Genomic DNA, 18434 nt, shown 5'->3' on the forward strand with positions numbered 1-18434 from the left:
AATGTTGACTGACCAACCTTTTTAATGTTTGAGAAAAACAAAACAAAAAACATTGGATAAAAAAAATGCATTGCAGACTGTAGCTGCCATAATTTTTTGAAGACTACAAAATACAATTACGATTTGAAGCAGCAACCAATGTGCATTTACCTGATCATACAATGAAACACAATTTTTGTTATGACATGACTTCATCACATTATAAAATTCTAAATATTGATGATGCTTTTCATAAAATAAAAAACAACCCTATCAATGGCAATGCAAGTATAAGCAATTTACATATTATGGCAATTTAAAATATTTTACAAATGCAAAACAATTTGGGGAAATGGTCTGATTGGATATTTGACTGTGAGTGATTTGAGTGATGTTACTTTGCTATTGTTGACAATTACATGTACTGTATCCCCAAAAAATGGAGGAAAATTATTTTATGTAATTTTATAGATATATTGTGATATTTTATGCCGTGATTATTTGATACAGTTTGACATTAAAATCATAGATCAACTGAATAAATAACTACTAGGTATTTGAGCAGCAAACAACAAAAGGGATTTTTTTTCAAACAGTCGTCAACTGATAAATTACATGTAAGTAAATTATAGTGCTTGTTTTTTGACTATAAAATACTTAATATGCTCAATGAGTATATAGAAATGTTTTAATCCAGAAGTTTCACAATGGTGAATTTGATTTCATCCGTTTACACCAACGCAGTCTCACTAACCAACAAAGTCCATCACTGCCAAAACACAGTTACAGTATATCAGCAAATGTTATATAGATCCAATATTTATAACATCATGTACTGTATTATTTATCATATCTACATACCACACACAGTTGTCTGTGACAAAGTGGATGAGTGGTTGAGGGCCAGACAGTATTGTCAGGTAAAGGTGCAACTTTATAACTGTCAGCCAGGCAGTATTGAGGACCACTAAGAATTGTTATTACATTACCTTTCAAGTCTATAATTATGTCACTTCACCATAAAAGTATCTTAAAAGCATGTCATTACAATACATTGTATTATTCACTTAAATGAGTAAGAAAGTACACAATGGTGATAAGGACAATTAACATAAAACAACATAAAAGAAATAAGGCTGAAAGAAATTATTGGAAGCGTTGAGAGGGTCAGAAAAACTTTCTCCTTTCATTGACCATGTTCATACATGACCATGTTCATACATGACCATTGGCCTTTGAGTCCTGTCTCATAACAATGTGGCATGCTCAGGAAAAAACCTCACCTGGAATAGAAACATAACCAAACCAAAAATAACCAAACCACACTAGCCCCACGCAGGTTCACACATTGTCAGTCCCTGTCCATAAAGTGCACTCTCCATCCTGCAGTAAGACTTGGACGTCAAAAGGGAAAAAGGGTATACTTGAGTTTTTTTCCACTCTGGTAATAATTGTTATTGGGGTACAGTTTGGGTTGGGGGATCAACTGACGTTAATAAACGTAGCCCTCGCTGTAGGGGTGAGGGTTGCAGTAGGGCGCTTCCTGCACGTAGGCCATGCTCTCGTCAAAGTGTGACAGTGGCACTGTGTCCTCCTCGTTGATCTGCCGCTCCATGTCTGTCTTAAGGACAGGTCGCTGATTGTCGGGGAATGCCATGGAAAACAAAGCCTCTGGGTCGCACACAAACTTGTACACGTATCTCTCCCCTGCCACCTAAAAGAGCCGACACACCACAAGATTAGATTTGGATGAGTTGGGATAGCGACAGTTCCTGACTATAACGACGGTGGGTCGAGGGTATCATTTTGCCTGAAGCAGCTGCCTGCTTACCTTCTGCATGATTCCCTTCTCGTAGTAATAGCGTAATGATCGGCTGAGTTTGTCGTAGTTCATAGCGGGTCGATTTTTCTGTATACCCCATCGACGTGCCACCTTGGTAATAGACATGCATGAAAACACAAGCAGAGGCACACAGAAAAAATTGGGTATTTAATGCTAGAATTAGAATGCCATAGTAAATACCACACAATTCACCTTTATTGTAGGAGCACACACACACACACACACTGTTATACAATTTCCTAGTGAGAGTTCCCATGACGTAGCCTAAATGTTAAACAAAGCTTACTAATCCATATTTCCTAAGAACAGCAATTAAGAGTGCATCCAGACTCCATACCCATGATCAGGGATGTGTTCATTAGGAACTCGTCACACACCCAGTGGAGGAGGCAGCAGATGTTATAGCACCTGTCTACCAGACCACCCTCCCCTATCACATCTCTATACCCCCATCTCTCTCTCTCTCTTTCTCACTCTCTCTCTCTCTCTCTCTCTCTTCTGCTTTGACGCACCCTCCTGACATTTCTCCCTCTCGCTCCCTTTTTCTCTATATATTTCTCTGATGCTGACTCTCCACACAGGTCCCTTTTGCTTATTCATGTTACACCTGTCTGGGCCAAAGCAATACATTTACAGCCATCTTCACACACCCCCAAATACACTACGTTTGGTCACCTGATGGCATGAATGGGCCCCCCTGTTTGCTGCAGCTGGTCTGTCCTGCTGAGCACCGTTGGGCCGTATGGACCAGCGCCAATTACCCCACACCCTCCCTGACTCCCCCGTGTCCTCCCCCATTCTCCCTCGGTGCTCTGACTGACTAGAGCTGTCTGTATGATGCAAGGGTACACACACCAAAACCTGTTTTCATTTTAAAAGGCCCAACCGTCAACACCACTTATATTTTTTTGAAACAGGTTGATTTAAATATTTATTAGGGAGCACTTCACCAACCGACAGCCAGTTAAATTTCAGTGTGTGACACACTTAAAAGCAATTGTATCACATGTGTGCACAGATTATATTGTCAATTTATTTATTCTTTCAAGTTTCACTTTAAAAATTGAACCAGTAATTGCTTAATGTTTTATAAAAAAATATACTTCATTGTTATGATCTAAAGACAAGGCTCAAAATCTTTTAATGTCAAGTTGAAAAGTTAAAAAAAATAATTTCTTTCTCTGGACCTTAAGCATGTGAATTTCAGTTCACATGACGCACAATTTTTTCTTCAGAAGGGTAACTAAGGAACAAGGTTGAGTCCTGTCACCTCTACACTTACTGCTTAGGGCCCATCCTTCCACACAGATAGTTTTTTGTTTATGCTTAAAAAAACAAACAGCTGACACTGTTTTTAAACAGTAGATTCGATGGCTTGATAATGTTCCCTTGTCATATTTAAGAACAATTTCTCACCTCCTCTGGCTCAATTAGCTTGAACTCCATGCCACGTCCAGTCCAAGCGATGAAGTGGGAGTTGGAAGGGTCATCCAAGAGAGCCACCAGGAACTGCCAGAGCTGAAGTGACCCTCTGCGCTGGTACGTTGGTCCCTCACGGTAAAGGCCGGACTCTTGCTTGATGTCACCTATATTATGCAGAAGGGAGATAATGACTCACTGTTTATGTGTGTGTGTGAGTGTGTGTGACTGTGTGTGAGTGTGTGTGTGTGTGAGCGTGTGTGTGTGTGTGTGCATGTCTGTATGTGTACTTTCTGTACACTCACCTTCAACCTTTTCGGGGACCACGCAAGTATCATCGTAGAAGTGCCTAACCACTTTGTCAAACATACAGCCTAAGATAGACAAGACCGTAGTCAAAATTATATAGTAAATCATTCATATATATATATTTCTTTTTTAGTTAAATAATAATTAAGTCAAGAAATATCATTTGAAACTTCAAATATTTATCTAACCTAATAATAATATATATCAATAGTACCTTCAGTCCTATTGGGGTGAGCCAGATAGCCATCTTGCCTTAGGTAGACAGAATGGCAGCTAGGCACTTCTGCAGAAATATAAAGAGAGGCGAGGCCATGGAGTAAGTGTTAAAAGTCCTTAAAGGAGCATTAGGAACAGTATCAGTTATCTAATAGCAGTCAGGGCTGTTCACTCACTGCACTCAATGGCCCTGATTAAATAGCATGTTTCTCATCTCACTTGCTCCCAGCCATGGAGAACCTCTTAGACCACTACAGGACTATACCTATTCACTTTCCTGGATTAGACTAGTGTTTTATACATATGTTTCACAGGCAGATAGCATGTGCCTCACATTGGGAACAACTTGCATTACTAAAACTAAAACTTCCAGTATACAGCATGACATGAGATCAATTTATGTACTGTCTATACACTATTTATGACTTTGCTTTACCGCTTTGTCCAATTGAACTTTTATTTACAGCAAATGTTACAACATCTTATAACATTACAGCCATTGGCTGTCATTAAACTGAAAAACTAGCTACAAAGTGAATGTTCAATAAAATGGCCATGCCTGTTCATTTAGGGGCTGTAAACAATTCTCTGAACTTCATCAAAGTAATGGGCTTGTAGAGGAAATTACTACTAATGAAATTACCAGTTCCCCTCCCATCCTCTGTAGCAGGCCTGTCCCAGTAAACAGGCTTCATCATGACCGCTAATAAATTCACCTAAATGGTCAATCCGGGATATAGAACTGGTCTAGCCATGTAGTCCAGCATTAGTGATGTCTGAGTAACAGAGAGAGCTGCTGAAAAGGAGTCATGTTACAGAGAGTAATCTGGACCAATGGAAGCTATGGAGAGTTATTATTGAAATCACCTCCACAGGGGGCAGGTAGACATCTCTCCTTACTGTTGTGAATGAACACAGCAGTCCAGCAAAGGTTCATTTATGCCCTGGAGTGGCCTTAGGACCTTGGGGCCCAGGGGGGAGATTAGACACCCACGCTCCTGGGCTAGTGTGTGTGTGTGTGTGTGTGTGTGTGTGTGTGTGTGTGTGTGTGTGTGTGTGTGTGTGTGTGTGTGTGTGTGTGTGTGTGTGTGTGTGTGTGTGTGTGTGCGTGTGTGTAAAGTATGTGTAAGAGAGAGCAGGGGTCATTGGCCTCCACCAGCCCCTCTCTTTCCCCATTAGAGCACCACAGGAAATGAACCCAGACACAGACACACCAAACCAACCAGACTGCTGCACTAATAATGGATTAATCCAATAGACAACCCCCCAATTCCTAACACGGAAATGTTCTGAATCTGAAGAGAGGAAGGTTTGGAAGTATTATGTGGTATTGGATGATACCAATTGACATTGTTTCTTGATATATATCTATTATGGTATGTTATCTCTCTATAACATATCACAATAGATCTCTTTGGTACTTTTGACGATAAAATGAGTTTAAGGAAACACACATACACACTACACACAGAAAAGAAAAGTGAACCCTGACCTGAATCATAGGTGAAATCTCTAGGCTCCTGTTTGATCATCATGGAGGAGGGGTACGTTGGCGGGACAGGGGCACCAACCATGGTGGGGTGCTCATAAAGGGGGTCGGGATACTCCTGCTTGAATCCTTGAGGGGGGAATGGGATGTTAGGCTCTGACATCTGTCTGTGGTACATGGGTCTGCTGTCCCGTGACATCGATGCCGGGGAGGGGAAAGAGTGGCATGGCTCCGACAATTGGCGCCGAAATCTGAAGAAAACACAAAGCAAAAGATGGGAAATTCCATTGTTGGGTTTTTAAGATATAATTCATTACAGTAAATACTAGCTCTTTACACTACACTCTCTTGTACTATACTATGCAATATGTAAAATATACTATGCTATTGTATACTAAACTATACTATAAAATGCTTTAATATACTGTTCTATATCTAGTACACAACACTACAATACATCACTTTACACTACACTAACTAGACTGCACTAACTAACACAATACCCTTCACTTTCTTACACTGTACTAAACTGTTCAGTTGGGAGTACCTGTGGTCCATAGTGTAGGTGCTGTCAGGGAGGGTCTGGGAGGGCTGTAGGTGGGGGTATGTCCTGTCAGGTTTGGGTGTAGGGGTGGGGGCCGCTGTGGGGGAACCATGGTGAAGTGGGGACACGGAGGTGCTGCAGGGGGGGGTGGCTGGGCTGGAGGGCTTCATTCCTGTTGGCTGCTTCTGCTCGTAGGCACTGGGTTGGGAAGAGATCCAGTCGGTCACGTCTAGCCATCAAATGTTTGTATAAAATATGTAAGATGGAGGCCATTGTAGTGTTTATGATTGATTATTTTATTTTGTTCTATTTTAATCTTTATTAAAGTATATTTTCTCTGGCTCTCTATGTGGTGTTTGTTTCACTGAAAGCTTAGGATAACTTAAAAATCTTACTCATTGCTTTTCCCTTCATGCATCTGCATGTGGTAGAAGTGGTAATAACCCTTCTGCATGTTGAACTAGGGACTGGTTTTCAAGCTATTTTCAATAGGTTATTTAAAAAGCATACTATACGTATCTAGGAAACCCATTGGTGTAATTAGTTTTATTCTAAAACGTCTTTCATTATTTCTGTACTTGCTGTCAAGAGGGTATAGTTTATGAAAACTGTTTTCCATGTCAGAGAGGTACCTTTTAAGACATTTAGTAGAGCACCTGGTGCTATTTTAGGTGTAGTCCTTTGATTAGACTTCACGGTGGAAAAAAATGCAACCAAGACATTTTTCCATTGAAAACTAGATTGAGCATCAGTAAGTGTTTTGAGACGTTTACCATGCCGTACTACACACCTGATATTGTACAGGCACTTCTCTCCATATTGGAGTTTGAAGGGCCTATCCTGGCTACAGTTGGAGCCCAGCTCTGAGCATGGGCTGTGGGGTTCTTTCTTGATCTTCAGCTGCAGTCCGTGGAACGCCACTGTAGATAAAGGGAGGAGAAATTGAGAGCAGAACGTGTGAGCTGTCATTTGTGTAGCTTGATGGTGATTCATTCAAACATAGCAATGCAATATTAAATGTTCGTACATGTCTAAGTGCAGTCACACCTGGGAAAAAAACGATTCCGTTCTGAAGACGCAAAACGAACATTTCTTTCTTAAACAAGAGGCAAAATGTAAAAAGCACATCTTTCTCCACAAAGGATTTCTAAAAATAGGGAAATAACTGTCTCAGTCATCACTCAATGTAACAACTCACTTCAAATCTCATTTGTATCTTGCTTCACAATGGGAATCGCTTCCTGAAATATGACAAGCTCTGCGCTGCAGGGGTGGGGTCTACTAAATCCTTATCTGTTCAGCTACCTGTCAATACTTGCCAGACAACAACAACAAGATTCATTGATCTCAGGTCTCTCACTTTACCTTTGCTCACAGTCCCTGTGCTTCTAAGAGGCTGTTAAGTACCAAATCAGTCCTGATTAACCTCCCATCATCTTGAGTCATGATCAACGCTAATTCAATTGGCCAGGCTGACAGTCAGTCAGGATTAAGTCAACTCTGGGTTTGCTGAAAGTTACTGTCTCACCGCAAATAGACAAGCACGCGCACCCACATGCAGACAAAGGTGGGGGTGTAAAACCCAAAGTGTTTTGTGAAGATATACTAAATGAGACTTTTCTGATTATTCATAGATTATGAACAACATCCTTAAACTTGTGTTGGTAGATAGTCACTGTTTATTTTCCTTGAGATGAGACAATGACCTAATCCAGTCCCACAGCTCTTAGAGGAAGTATTGTAAGACTACACACCAAAATGAGAGATGTTTAGCGTTTTCTAGTATCTGACTGACAGCTGCCCTGCGTGACAGTCTCTCTGTGTGTTGGAGGTTCGATCTGCCAACGCCCCATCGGATGCCCTGGTCTCCAGGGAAAGCCACACGGGCACATGGTGACAAAACACAGGGGTTGTTGGTGGCCCTCGCTGGGGCCTGACCTTTCTGGGTCATCGATCGTAGGTCAAAGAGACACTTCCTGAGGGGAGACCTTTGTCTAGAGAGAACAGTGTCAACTGTTCTAGGCTGCAGCCTAAGCAGATTCAGGGTAAATAAAGAAATCTTTAATATGATCTTGTTCTGGCTCATTCTATCTGGCATATTGGAAATATTTTTTGCTTTAGAAGAGCAAGCAGAGTTTCATTTGTTGTTTGATGCATCTCTGCGTCAAATTAAATTATATTCTGTTTATCAATAAATCATGATGAACAGTAATGCATACAACACTTCATATACTGTTCGTGAACTAAAATGCTTCTTTTCCTTTGGCATAGTACAAATAGATATAGAAATGTCAAATAGATTTGTCAATGGGGTACCATGGTACATAAATCAATAGAAAAGGAATTGCAGTAACTACAGCAGATACTTCCTCTTTAGTTCAGAATGTCATGTCCATCACAGAAAATTGCAGTGATTATCTACATATTGATTAACCTATGACTATTTTAAAGAGTAAGTATTTACAAAAATTGCTGGAAAAATGTCCAATTGAAATGTCGCTTGTCAATAAATATAAATACTAGCAAATACATTTTTAAAGGTTCATATTAAAACAATTACTTTGTATGTGATGGTATGGTCTACAACAAAACTCTTGATGGGAACAACTGAGTGTTTTGGTTTCCTAAGTCTATTGGCAGATCAAGCTCCGGTGATTTTATAAATCTGCTAGTTACTTGGCGGCAGATAAAAACCTACCAATTTTCACCTACTGTAGGTGCCATTGCTGTTAAATGCTTGTAGTTCTTATCTAGCAGTTACATGTGGTCTCATTTTACACTTCCTTGACTGCTTCATGCCCTGCTAAGTTATGCTACAAAGTTTGTGACAAAGACCTCACCATGACATCAAAGAATATGGTTGTCAAATACAAGACTGGGATTTGTCTTTTGGTACCTCCCCCAACCAGTACATCCCATAAAAAATTAAGCGTGAAAAAAAGAAAAGAAATTACATGCTGTTGTATTCAGCAATGTCCTATTTTCTAAATCTTCACTAGCGCTACCTCAACATTATACAATAAGATACATTTGATATACCTTTCCTCCCATTGTTTGTTTTTACTACCTACTCTCCCTCTTTTCTCTATCTCTCCCTTGTAGTGAAACACACATAGGAGTGTGGCAGGCTGAGTTGCCTGCTCAAGAGCCCAACCACAGTGCCCTTGCCCTCCCACCATCTGTTTGTACCTCTTCAGTCTGCTTCAGCATGCCAACAGGACGTTTCAGATGGTCAGCAGTCTCCTACTACAATGGGAACAGACCCTGCATGCTCTGAAGGACATGGGGACAGTTTCGGAGACCTCTGATTCAAACAGAGGACTCAACAAATTTTGGGTTCTACGTTTTACTGTATGTCAAACATCTCCCCTTAGACCATAGGTAGTACTAGACAGTACTTCTGATTTCTTTCTACCACTGTCTTTGTATCCCAGTGTATCAGTTTGTTTTTCATTGTTTCTCCAGATCAATTTGGGGAGGGGGGGGGAGTATGCAACAGAAAAAGGTAATGAAGGTTTGAAATACAACTGTCTTTGATAAAATTGCATTAGAAATAATTTAAAAAAAAAGCTAAGTGTGGCATCAAATCTGTGATGTTGGAAAGAAAATGAGTCGCAAATTAACAACAATATTAATATTTCTTCCTCACAGTGTTACAATATCACAGTGCAGTAGCTACCTCCTCCCTCTCCTCCACACCTGTTTCCTTACCCGCGACACAAGCTCTCCAGAGAGCATGTGTGAGAGCAAAGGTGAGGGTACTGAGAGACACGGAAAAAAACACCCCACATGCGCTCACACAGAGGATAAACACTCAGATAATCAAGTGCAAAAACACGCACACCCGTAGACACAAAAGAAGGAGCACACAAAAAAGCATACTCACAGTTTTCAGTCTGGAAGTCTGGGACGAACTGCTCGTCATTGTCGGGAACTTGGGCTTGAAAGAGAAAAGGAGAGGGAAAATATAACATTAATTAACATTTATTGCAATGGATACTTCAGAAAAGGATTTGCAGCTAATATTTGCTTCACTTGTTATAAACCAAAAATATAAACTCAGAAGCTTCTATATAATAACCAAAGTACATATATTAATTTGGCGCAGAGTTAAAACATTTTAATATATCACTGAGAGGAAGGGAAAGATAAATAAAAAACATTGCTCTTTAATTGATGTTATAAATTTGCCTTGTCCATTGATTAGGCTGTGCAGCACAGTAGCACCAGGACTTTCTCAACACCAGTATAGCCAAACACCCATTGTTAACAGTATCTAATTGAGTTCTTCCCCACTGGTGAATCCACCTGTACCTGCCGAGTTAGGTCTGTTCCAAATGCGAGTGTGTTTCACCTAACATTCACACTCCCCTGCTTTCAGGCTAATGCTAAGATAATGAAGTCTCCTAGTCATCTGCACAAGGCCCAATTAGGCATGTACATATTTACATCACACATATTTACACTCTGAGACAGTTCTCATGTCCCTCAAGTTCTACTTTGGCAAACTGAGGCAAAAAGCAATATGAGATTTAAATGTGTCATTAGCACGTCTATTTTTGTGCAGAAAGAGGTGGATCCTCATTATCACCCACTCAGTTTCATGTTGAGACACGTCTTTTAATCTCAACATCAAACTCCCTTTTCCCATATTTTCACTTCTCAGATAATCTTTATGTTTGTTTTTATGGTGTGAATAGAAGAACAAAACAAACATAAAATCCAGCTAAATTGCTCATTTGTGTGTACAATGTAAACAGACTGTAAAGTCTGTTACATACACTCTAAAAGTTGATTTGAGAGAGAGAGAAAAATACATGGAAGAGATTTACAAAATGAAACAATTTGGCTTGGGAGAACTAATCGTGCCAATAGTAATTTAATTGTACATACAACAGATCGAAGGAAACTTCAAGTTAGTACCCTGGTCATAATACTGAAAGGGCACAAAGTGTTTCTAATTCAGACCTTAAATTTCTTTGACAATGAATTTAACTGAGAGAGCATACACATTATAAACCTGGAAAATTAACTACAAAATCCTGTGTATCAGCCAACTGACTTTTTTAGAGAATGTAAACTACTCTTAATCCATCTGTCCGTTATGAAAAACAGTACCAATCAGAGTGTATACAATACAAATGTGAATTAATGCCACACCTTCATACATCATACATAGCTAAATCCAATTTCCTGCTGTATTCAAAAAAGCATAACATTTACCCAATAGTGGCCTAATCACTCTTTTAAAAAGCTTTGTTTTCCAAGAACGTGTTTGACTGTGTTAGACCATGACAGAGAGAGAGGGGGAGCGAGAGCAGGACAAGGCAGAAAGGGGAGAAAGAGCGTCTGCAGCCAGAAGGAGCTGCAGGATGTATGAGTCATTGGCCTCAGTCTGTGAATGGGCCAGCTGATCCCTGCAACAACTCCTGGGGAGAGCAGGAGAACTGGAACTATGCCGCCATTCACAAAAAAAGAGGTGGAGTGAGGGGAAAAAAGAGACATAGAAAAGAAAAACAGTAAGGCCCCAAACACAAAGGCCAGACCAGAAATGGCACACCCTTTATGTGTAAGCGGTGAAAAAACCCATCAGAGACTTGTACGATTCACAAGCCTCCTGTATCCAGAGTGAAAGTGGTCTGTGTCTGATGGGGTTGGTTAAAACAAACAGGACTTGAATTAACAAACTGTTGCAATAAAGGTTTCAGTCGTGTTGTAAATAACTTACAATAGAATGATGTATATACAACGCAACAACTTTTTCACAGTTGTAAAAACATTTCCCTAAAATTAGCAAGAGCTTGCCAAAGTTGCCAATCATGTTAAACACCCTTTCATCTAATGGTCTATGACATTAGAAATTTAGTCTGTCTCACAAGATTCTTCTTTTTATTTCCAATTACCTGAACTAATACATCATTGAAATAGGTATATATTCCTTTTTATCTTAATGGACAGGAAGTAATGTATCAAATCTACAATCTTGAAACATACATCACATTGATCCATGACAGACAGACCTGTAATTCTAACAGTAATATCTTTATCATTGACCAAGACCTCTTTTTCCACCTAAACGATAAAATATTAAAATCATGTCTCATTCCTGTACAAGCCCTGCGGTATAAGCCTTGTAACTTGTAACTGGTGGAAATAGATGGTAAAGTATTTCAATATCTGTTTCAAAGCATAGTTTTCTTCTTTTTTTAAACCTAAATTATATTGCAAGCGTTTTCAAACATGTTGAAGAATAGATGAATCTCATAAATTATTAAGTCTCCTTTCATATGCAGGAATTGAGTAATATTTTCTACCTTACTAGAAGATACCTTTAGATAACCTTCCCCCTAAAAATGTAGTTGCTAAAGAAACCTCTTTCTATCACTGCCTTATCACTTCAGATAAAAATGAATGCCAAAGTTGTACAGAATAGTCACAAACTGTTGAAAAGGCTAGCAAAGGGTATTATGATGAAATTATAAAATAAAATACTTATTTTCATATACAGGCATATCCTCAACTACTATGTTCCTCAAAATCAGACCCCAAAAAAGTATTAATTCAAAACAAAAACGTATTCTTCAATCATACAGTAAAATACAATATTTCTGTAGTGCAAATAGTAGTTAAGTTGATAAAAAAAAATCAGAATGTGCAGTATTATCTTGTGGATTACATAGCACCTGGTGTCAATATGATTACCCTGTCAGTATGAAGACAAGTAATTCTAAAACAGCTTAGTTTTTCATTTCCCATTCTGATTCACATCAACTCAACAATTTAGTTTTCTATATACCATTGCTGTTATGTTGTCTATCTTATTATACAGTACCTAGTCATACTATAAGGTACTACCATGTGAATGTGTCTTTTCAATAACACATAGGGTTAGGGTTAGGGAGTCTTAGTCAAGTGCACTCAATAAGCATTGCAAGTGATAAAAGCATCCCATGTATCCCAGGAAAGACCTTCATAGGATGTCTACAATATGTAACTAAATCTAGTTTAACAAATAGCAATCTACATACCTGTATGAAGCTTGAAGCAACATAGTAGGCATGCATTCTACGAAACTTACTGACAGAACAAACAACACATATCAATAATGATTACTGACCAAAACTTCGATGTTGTAGACAGGGTGGAAAAAAGACACTTGCACTTAAATCCTGAAGCATCACTTCTGAGTTAGACCAAAAAGAGCAAGTATTGCCATCAGAGAAAGAAAAATAAATGAATGAAAGCTCAGAGAAAATAGACAAAAACAGATCAAGGAGATCTTTTGGAGAGCATGAGAAAAATGTAAATCCGTTCCTTTTCCTCCTCACGTGAAAAGAATAAATGAATGAAGACTTATACTACAACTGTACACAGGAGGATGAGCTTTGGTGTGATGTGCTGAGTAGAAACGAGAAAGAGTGAAAGTGTATGACAGAGTGGGAGTGTGTGTGTGTGTGTGAGAGAGAGAGAGAGAGAGAGAGAGAGAGAGAGAGAGAGAGAGAGAGAGAGAGAGAGAGAGAGAGAGAGAGAGAGGGTGAGAGAGGGTGTGAGAGAGAGAGAGACCAAGAGAGGTAAAGGGGGGAACATGGAAATAGGTGGTGGAACAGCACTGGTAGTTGGTGGCTGTGTCTTGCATGCGTTAGCTCTCGCCAAAAGCAGAAGACACAGTGAGCGTCAGAGTGCTTTCTCCTGGTAATTTGTGATGACACTTCGGGTAGAGCCTCCTCAGTATCCCTCAAGACCCAATTCATCACAGTCTCTAATGTATGCATGACACACAAGGTGCCTCTTCCACACAAGCTTTAATTGGACTGCAAAGCTAGGCATGTAGCTTGAGTTAAGATTTTTCCTCTATATCTCCTCTCTGTACTTTAACAAAAGTGAAAGACACAGCTTATGAAGAAAATACACTCACCCTCTGCCAGCCAGGTCTCCTGCAATTGACTGAGGTCCTGAAAGAGTTCTAGAAGAATAAAACAAAGGACATGACAAAAAATGTATTCACTGAGTCAACAGCCTTCATTATGAAAGATTCACAGAACAATTTGATGGTTAGTTTAGTTTAGTGACGCATATGTAGCAACAACTCAAATTAGGTCATAATCACTACCAGAAGCAAGTCCGAATCTTCAGACAAGTGTGTTGTAATTGAGAGTTTTTGTTCAGGTGGCAACAAACAAATTGAATTTTGCGAAATGTTTAGAAGCCGTGAAATTAACTTTTTTTCTGTTCTCTCTGCCTACCTTCAGTGTCCAGGGCCAGGTCAGAGTTAATGAATTTCCTTTTTCTGTCATTTGCTGGTCTCTCGTTGCATGCCTTTTTCCCTTGTGGTTTCTAAAAGGGATGCAACAGATCAATTTTTCCCACTGGAGTGATGTTGTGTTGGACACCGAAACAGCTGAGAAAGCAATAGGCGATGTTCAGTCACAAACCTGCCCCACTTACAAATCTAATCTGTTGTGAAGTACTTTCAAATCTCAAATATGTGCATTTTCGGTTTGATAAAGTCAAATAAATACATAAACAACATATCTGTAACCCATTTTGACACACTGCAAAATATCAGCAAGTATATGGTTAAACTTACTCACATTAGAATTAATATAAGGCACTTGTTGGTCGTTAAATCGCTCCATTCTGTAATTGTAGTGCTTTAGTAACAAGATGAGTCGTCACCAAGAGCTTTCCACTGAGCCTGCTGTCCGGTCAGCCCTAAAGAGATGGAAAAGAGGAGAAAACTGTTTAACGATCATGAACTTGACAGGATTATCAACCCAATAGTCTTCTGGTTATAAACTACATGTGCAATTACTTACATAGTCATACTATGACAGGTTACATTATGTAAAACTACACTAAGTAAAGCTTTGTTTTAAGATTGGTTGTATGTTGCGCCGAATTTCCCACTTCTAATATCTCTGTGCAACTGTGGCGATAAACAAAACAGCAGCAATATAACCGGAAAACAGTGTTACCAAATTACATATTAATGCTTTGATCTTACAAAATGGGAAACTAATCTAGAAAGAATTTACCTACCTAACAAGCTACGCACGACATTCGTCAATGAGAGTGTCTTGAAAGAAAGGCGAGTCTGTTCCTGAGCTTCCCGTCTGATGCTTGCGCTCTCGCCGCTCACTAGGTCGGTGTCGCTTTGGCGCGCATTGGCATCGCCTCCCAGGGCCTCCCATGGAAACAGAAAGCGCTCCCTCTCCTATTGGTTGTCAATGTGTTTAACTGGATCCGATTTCAATCATTCACATTTGTCGTAGATGCGTTTTTAAACTTCAGAAGTCGAGGCATTAAACTTGATTTTGCATTTAACACTAATCAATCAAACAGTGGGTTCTCAAACATGTTGTTAGAACTTTCTAAGTTTACAAACACGTAGGCTGCGTGCACACAGATGTGGTGTTCGCAACACGCTCACTCAAAGGGCGCGTGCACATGCACACACACGCACACATACACTGAATTTTGTGACCATGGTAACAGTGTTTTGCATTTGTAGTGTTTCCAGGGGGATTTCCTAAAGCTGCAGCTCTTCCCTCTGTGTAAGGGATACATTGTTAAGTGTGGTCTTGACATCCAGAAGGCACTGACCTGTAAGTAATGTACAGGTCACTGGGCAACTGAGGACAGGCTTGCATCACCGACTGAATGGCACACCTACACACTGAGAATTAGATGGGAGGCGAACAACAGACAAAAATAATTTGGGCTGTATTAGATGATTATGACGTTATTGATAAAAACAATTTTTATCATTTAATCCATTGCTGCAACCGAGATTAAAATAAAAGGAAGAATGACATGTGTCAGGTTCAATCTTTGGGCTATTCTATGGAAAGGGCTTCTGTATAGAGACATTGATGGGGATGTGAAGTGAAGTACAGTATCAAGTCACTCCGGGTGAAACCCCCTTGAGGACTAAGAAACACAGGTCATGTGTAGGTGTCCATCCATTTTACAGCCAAGGTAAACCCATGTGCACATCTCCACACATCACACTTCTGCCATATCTCCAGAGATGCTGGTTTCAAAGCAAGCATTAGTGTATGAAGCTCTTATTTTTAACCTATTTGTATTGAAGAAGTCCATTTTCTTGATTTGTGTTAATTTCCCGCAATACACTTTCATGCAGTAGAAATCTGCTCTCTTATTACTTTTTAACTGCACTATATGACTGTATTAATTTAAAATCTAAACCATATGCACACATAGAGTATGCCTCTAAGACAGGACAGAAATGAGAATTGCTTTGTAAAGTGTAACATACATTTTACAGTTTGGCTGGAGTCAAGAAGAAGAAACGTTTATTTGTCCGTCAGAATGACACATACATGTGTGCACGCAGAACACACGAGTATCCATTGTAGAAATGTGCTCTCTGCATTTTCCCATCCTGTTGGCTGTTCCTTTGAGGGCAGCCAGGACCTGTGCTTAGCCACATCAAGGGGGCCAAGTCCAAGTGCTCACCTCTTGCCTGGCCAGTGACATGAGCAGGATCTCAATCCTGTAGATCTGTGGACTGACCAGCATACTGCATACAGTATCTTTATATGGGGTTGTTTGCAGAGGAAACTCTTCAAATCACAGGGAGAACATGCAACTCTACAAAGAGAGGCACGGTAGCTCCACCTGAGCACTGAACAATGCCCCAATCCGGAATCGAACCCAGGATCTTGTTGCTGTGATGCAACTACCACAAGGCAGCCTGCCATGTTGTCCTTCTCAACTTTTTTTTAAATGAAAGAAAAAGGTGCAGTGGTCTCTCAATTCTTTCCAGAGCTGTCTATACACACACATATATATATATATACTGTAAAATACATATGTATACAAAATATATATATATGTATATACACATCTATGGTGCAATGATATCCACCATTGCATAGCTTATCAGGGAGGCTACCAAAAGGCCAAAGGAAACTTCAGAGGTGCTGCAGGAATGTGTGCCAGTAAGTAAGTAAGTAAGTAAGACTTTATTTATATAGCACATTTCATACAAGAATTGTAGCTCAAGGTGCTTTACATAAAATCAATAAAGGCCAGTAACTGGCCTCTCTGGTCTATTACATCTATTTCACGTGTTGTCCACAAGTCTGAGCTATGGGATAGGGTGGCAAAACACAGAAGAAATTTCTCACCAAACAAAACTCATCCAGGCCTGTATATTTTTCACACATTCAAACATTCAATGTGGATGTAGGAAGATGTTTTCTAGTCTGATGAGACCAAGGAAGAACTTTTTGGCCTCAATTCCAGAAGGTATGTCTGGCACAAAGCCAGTTCCCCTCTTCTCCCAAAGAACACAACGGTTAGTGTCAAGCATGGTGGTGGCAGCAACATGCTCAGGGCTGCTTCTCTTCAGCAGGGACAGGGCTGCTTCTCTTCAGCAGGGACAGGGGTTCTGGTCAGGATAGAGGGGGAAATGAATAGGTCCAAATATCAAGATATTAGTGCATCTTTCTGCCCTCTGCAAGAAAGCTGAAGTTGAAGAATTTCTACTTTCCACATGACAACCATCCGAAGCACACAGCCCAATGAGAATGGCTCTACAGGAATAGCCCAGTTGAGCCCAGAACTCAATCCTGTAGATTTGTGGACCGACCTAAAGAGGCCTGTGTTAATTTTAAGATCTCGAAATTTGACAGAGCTTGAACCCAGCTATGCTAAACTGATTAAGATCTATCCAAACAGATTTACTGCTGTAATAAAAACAAAAGGTGCTTCCACAAAGTATTTGTCAAAGTGTGTGTACTGTTCACTTGTGTAACCATGGGATATTTTTACAACCAAAATCAACCAAAACTGCAATTTCAGAAAGGGTATGTCGACTTTTGATACCCACTGTATGTACGCATATTCTAAGTGTAAAGAGATGGTCATATCTTAAGATTGTTGCACGAAAAAGTCAGCCACAGCTTTTATTATTTTTCACATTTTAGTAACAGTCGACAGGCTCTTCTTACAGACCATAACATTGGCATGACTTACAGTACGGAAGAGAATAATATATAATAAGCAAAAAACAATACTATGTATACAAAAATACTACATCACTGTTCAAACACTGCAATTACAAACCAATAAAAACCTGAAGGAACAACTTGTTTCACAGGCAGGACAGCACTTAAAAGCGACAGAAATCCTAAAACTGCTCCTAAAAAGCATGCAAGAATGCATCTTGGCTTGTGCACCGGACATCTTTCATTGTAAGCAATCAAATAAGTTTAAATTATGGTTTGGATGTTTGTTTTTCTTTACTGTTTCATTAAACTTGGTTTGTCTTTGGTGAAAGATCACTTGACTGGCTACATATTTTGAAATGCTGCTCCACCTAGCAAAAAGGTGACATGTCCTGTACAGTATAAGGAAGCTATGAATCCTGAAGAACAGATCATAAAAAAATAGTTTTGAGTGTAATACCTGACTACAAATGTTTGACAAAAATATCTTGAAAAAGACTTTAATATCTGTTTAGATCACTAGTGGTTGGTATTCTCTCATTATTATACCAGAAAACATTTTCAGTAGTTTCAGTTTCAGTAGATTTCTGTGAAAACCTTCCCTTTATAAACTTGAGTCCCAGATAGCTTTGTGATAAAAGATAGAAAGAAATAGAATCG

The 18434-nt window shown here is 39.5% G+C and overlaps 1 protein-coding gene across 4 annotated transcripts; it reads right to left on the reverse strand.

The window, feature by feature from the left end:
* Nucleotides 1-1431: 1431 nt before the first annotated feature.
* etv1 (ETS variant transcription factor 1) lies at nt 1432-14925 on the reverse strand. 4 transcript variants are annotated; one of them, XM_067237852.1, is made up of 13 exons: nt 14839-14925; nt 14391-14511; nt 14043-14133; nt 13715-13762; nt 9686-9739; nt 6590-6719; nt 5803-5997; nt 5259-5506; nt 3765-3833; nt 3547-3615; nt 3239-3408; nt 1811-1912; nt 1432-1693 (listed from the first exon to the last, which is right to left on the reverse strand). In XM_067237852.1, the coding sequence occupies exons 2-13, from the start codon at nt 14433-14435 to the stop codon at nt 1472-1474; spliced, it is 1443 nt and encodes a 480-aa protein (XP_067093953.1). In that variant the 5' UTR covers nt 14436-14511; nt 14839-14925; the 3' UTR covers nt 1432-1471. The 4 variants fall into 4 exon arrangements, with proteins under 4 accessions (XP_067093953.1, XP_067093954.1, XP_067093955.1 ...); XM_067237853.1 differs by lacking the exons at nt 13715-13762; nt 14043-14133; nt 14391-14511; nt 14839-14925 and adding an exon at nt 12917-12977; XM_067237854.1 differs by lacking the exons at nt 9686-9739; nt 13715-13762; nt 14043-14133; nt 14391-14511; nt 14839-14925 and adding an exon at nt 12917-12977.
* Between the last annotated feature and the right edge of the window lie 3509 nt (nt 14926-18434).

This window comes from Osmerus mordax, chromosome 6 (assembly GCF_038355195.1).
Source record: "Osmerus mordax isolate fOsmMor3 chromosome 6, fOsmMor3.pri, whole genome shotgun sequence".
Lineage (NCBI taxonomy): Eukaryota > Metazoa > Chordata > Actinopteri > Osmeriformes > Osmeridae > Osmerus > Osmerus mordax.

Excerpts from the sequence above, each read along its gene's own strand:
- etv1 (XM_067237852.1), bottom strand. The coding sequence starts at position 14,435 with ATGGAGCGATTTAACGACCAACAAGTGCCTTATATTAATTCTAAT. Across the intron at positions 14,134-14,390 it reads TGCCTTATATTAATTCTAAT|AAACCACAAGGGAAAAAGGC; the intron begins GTGAGTAAGTTT and ends CATCCCTTTTAG. Across the intron at positions 13,763-14,042 it reads CCTGGCCCTGGACACTGAAG|AACTCTTTCAGGACCTCAGT; the intron begins GTAGGCAGAGAG and ends TTATTCTTCTAG.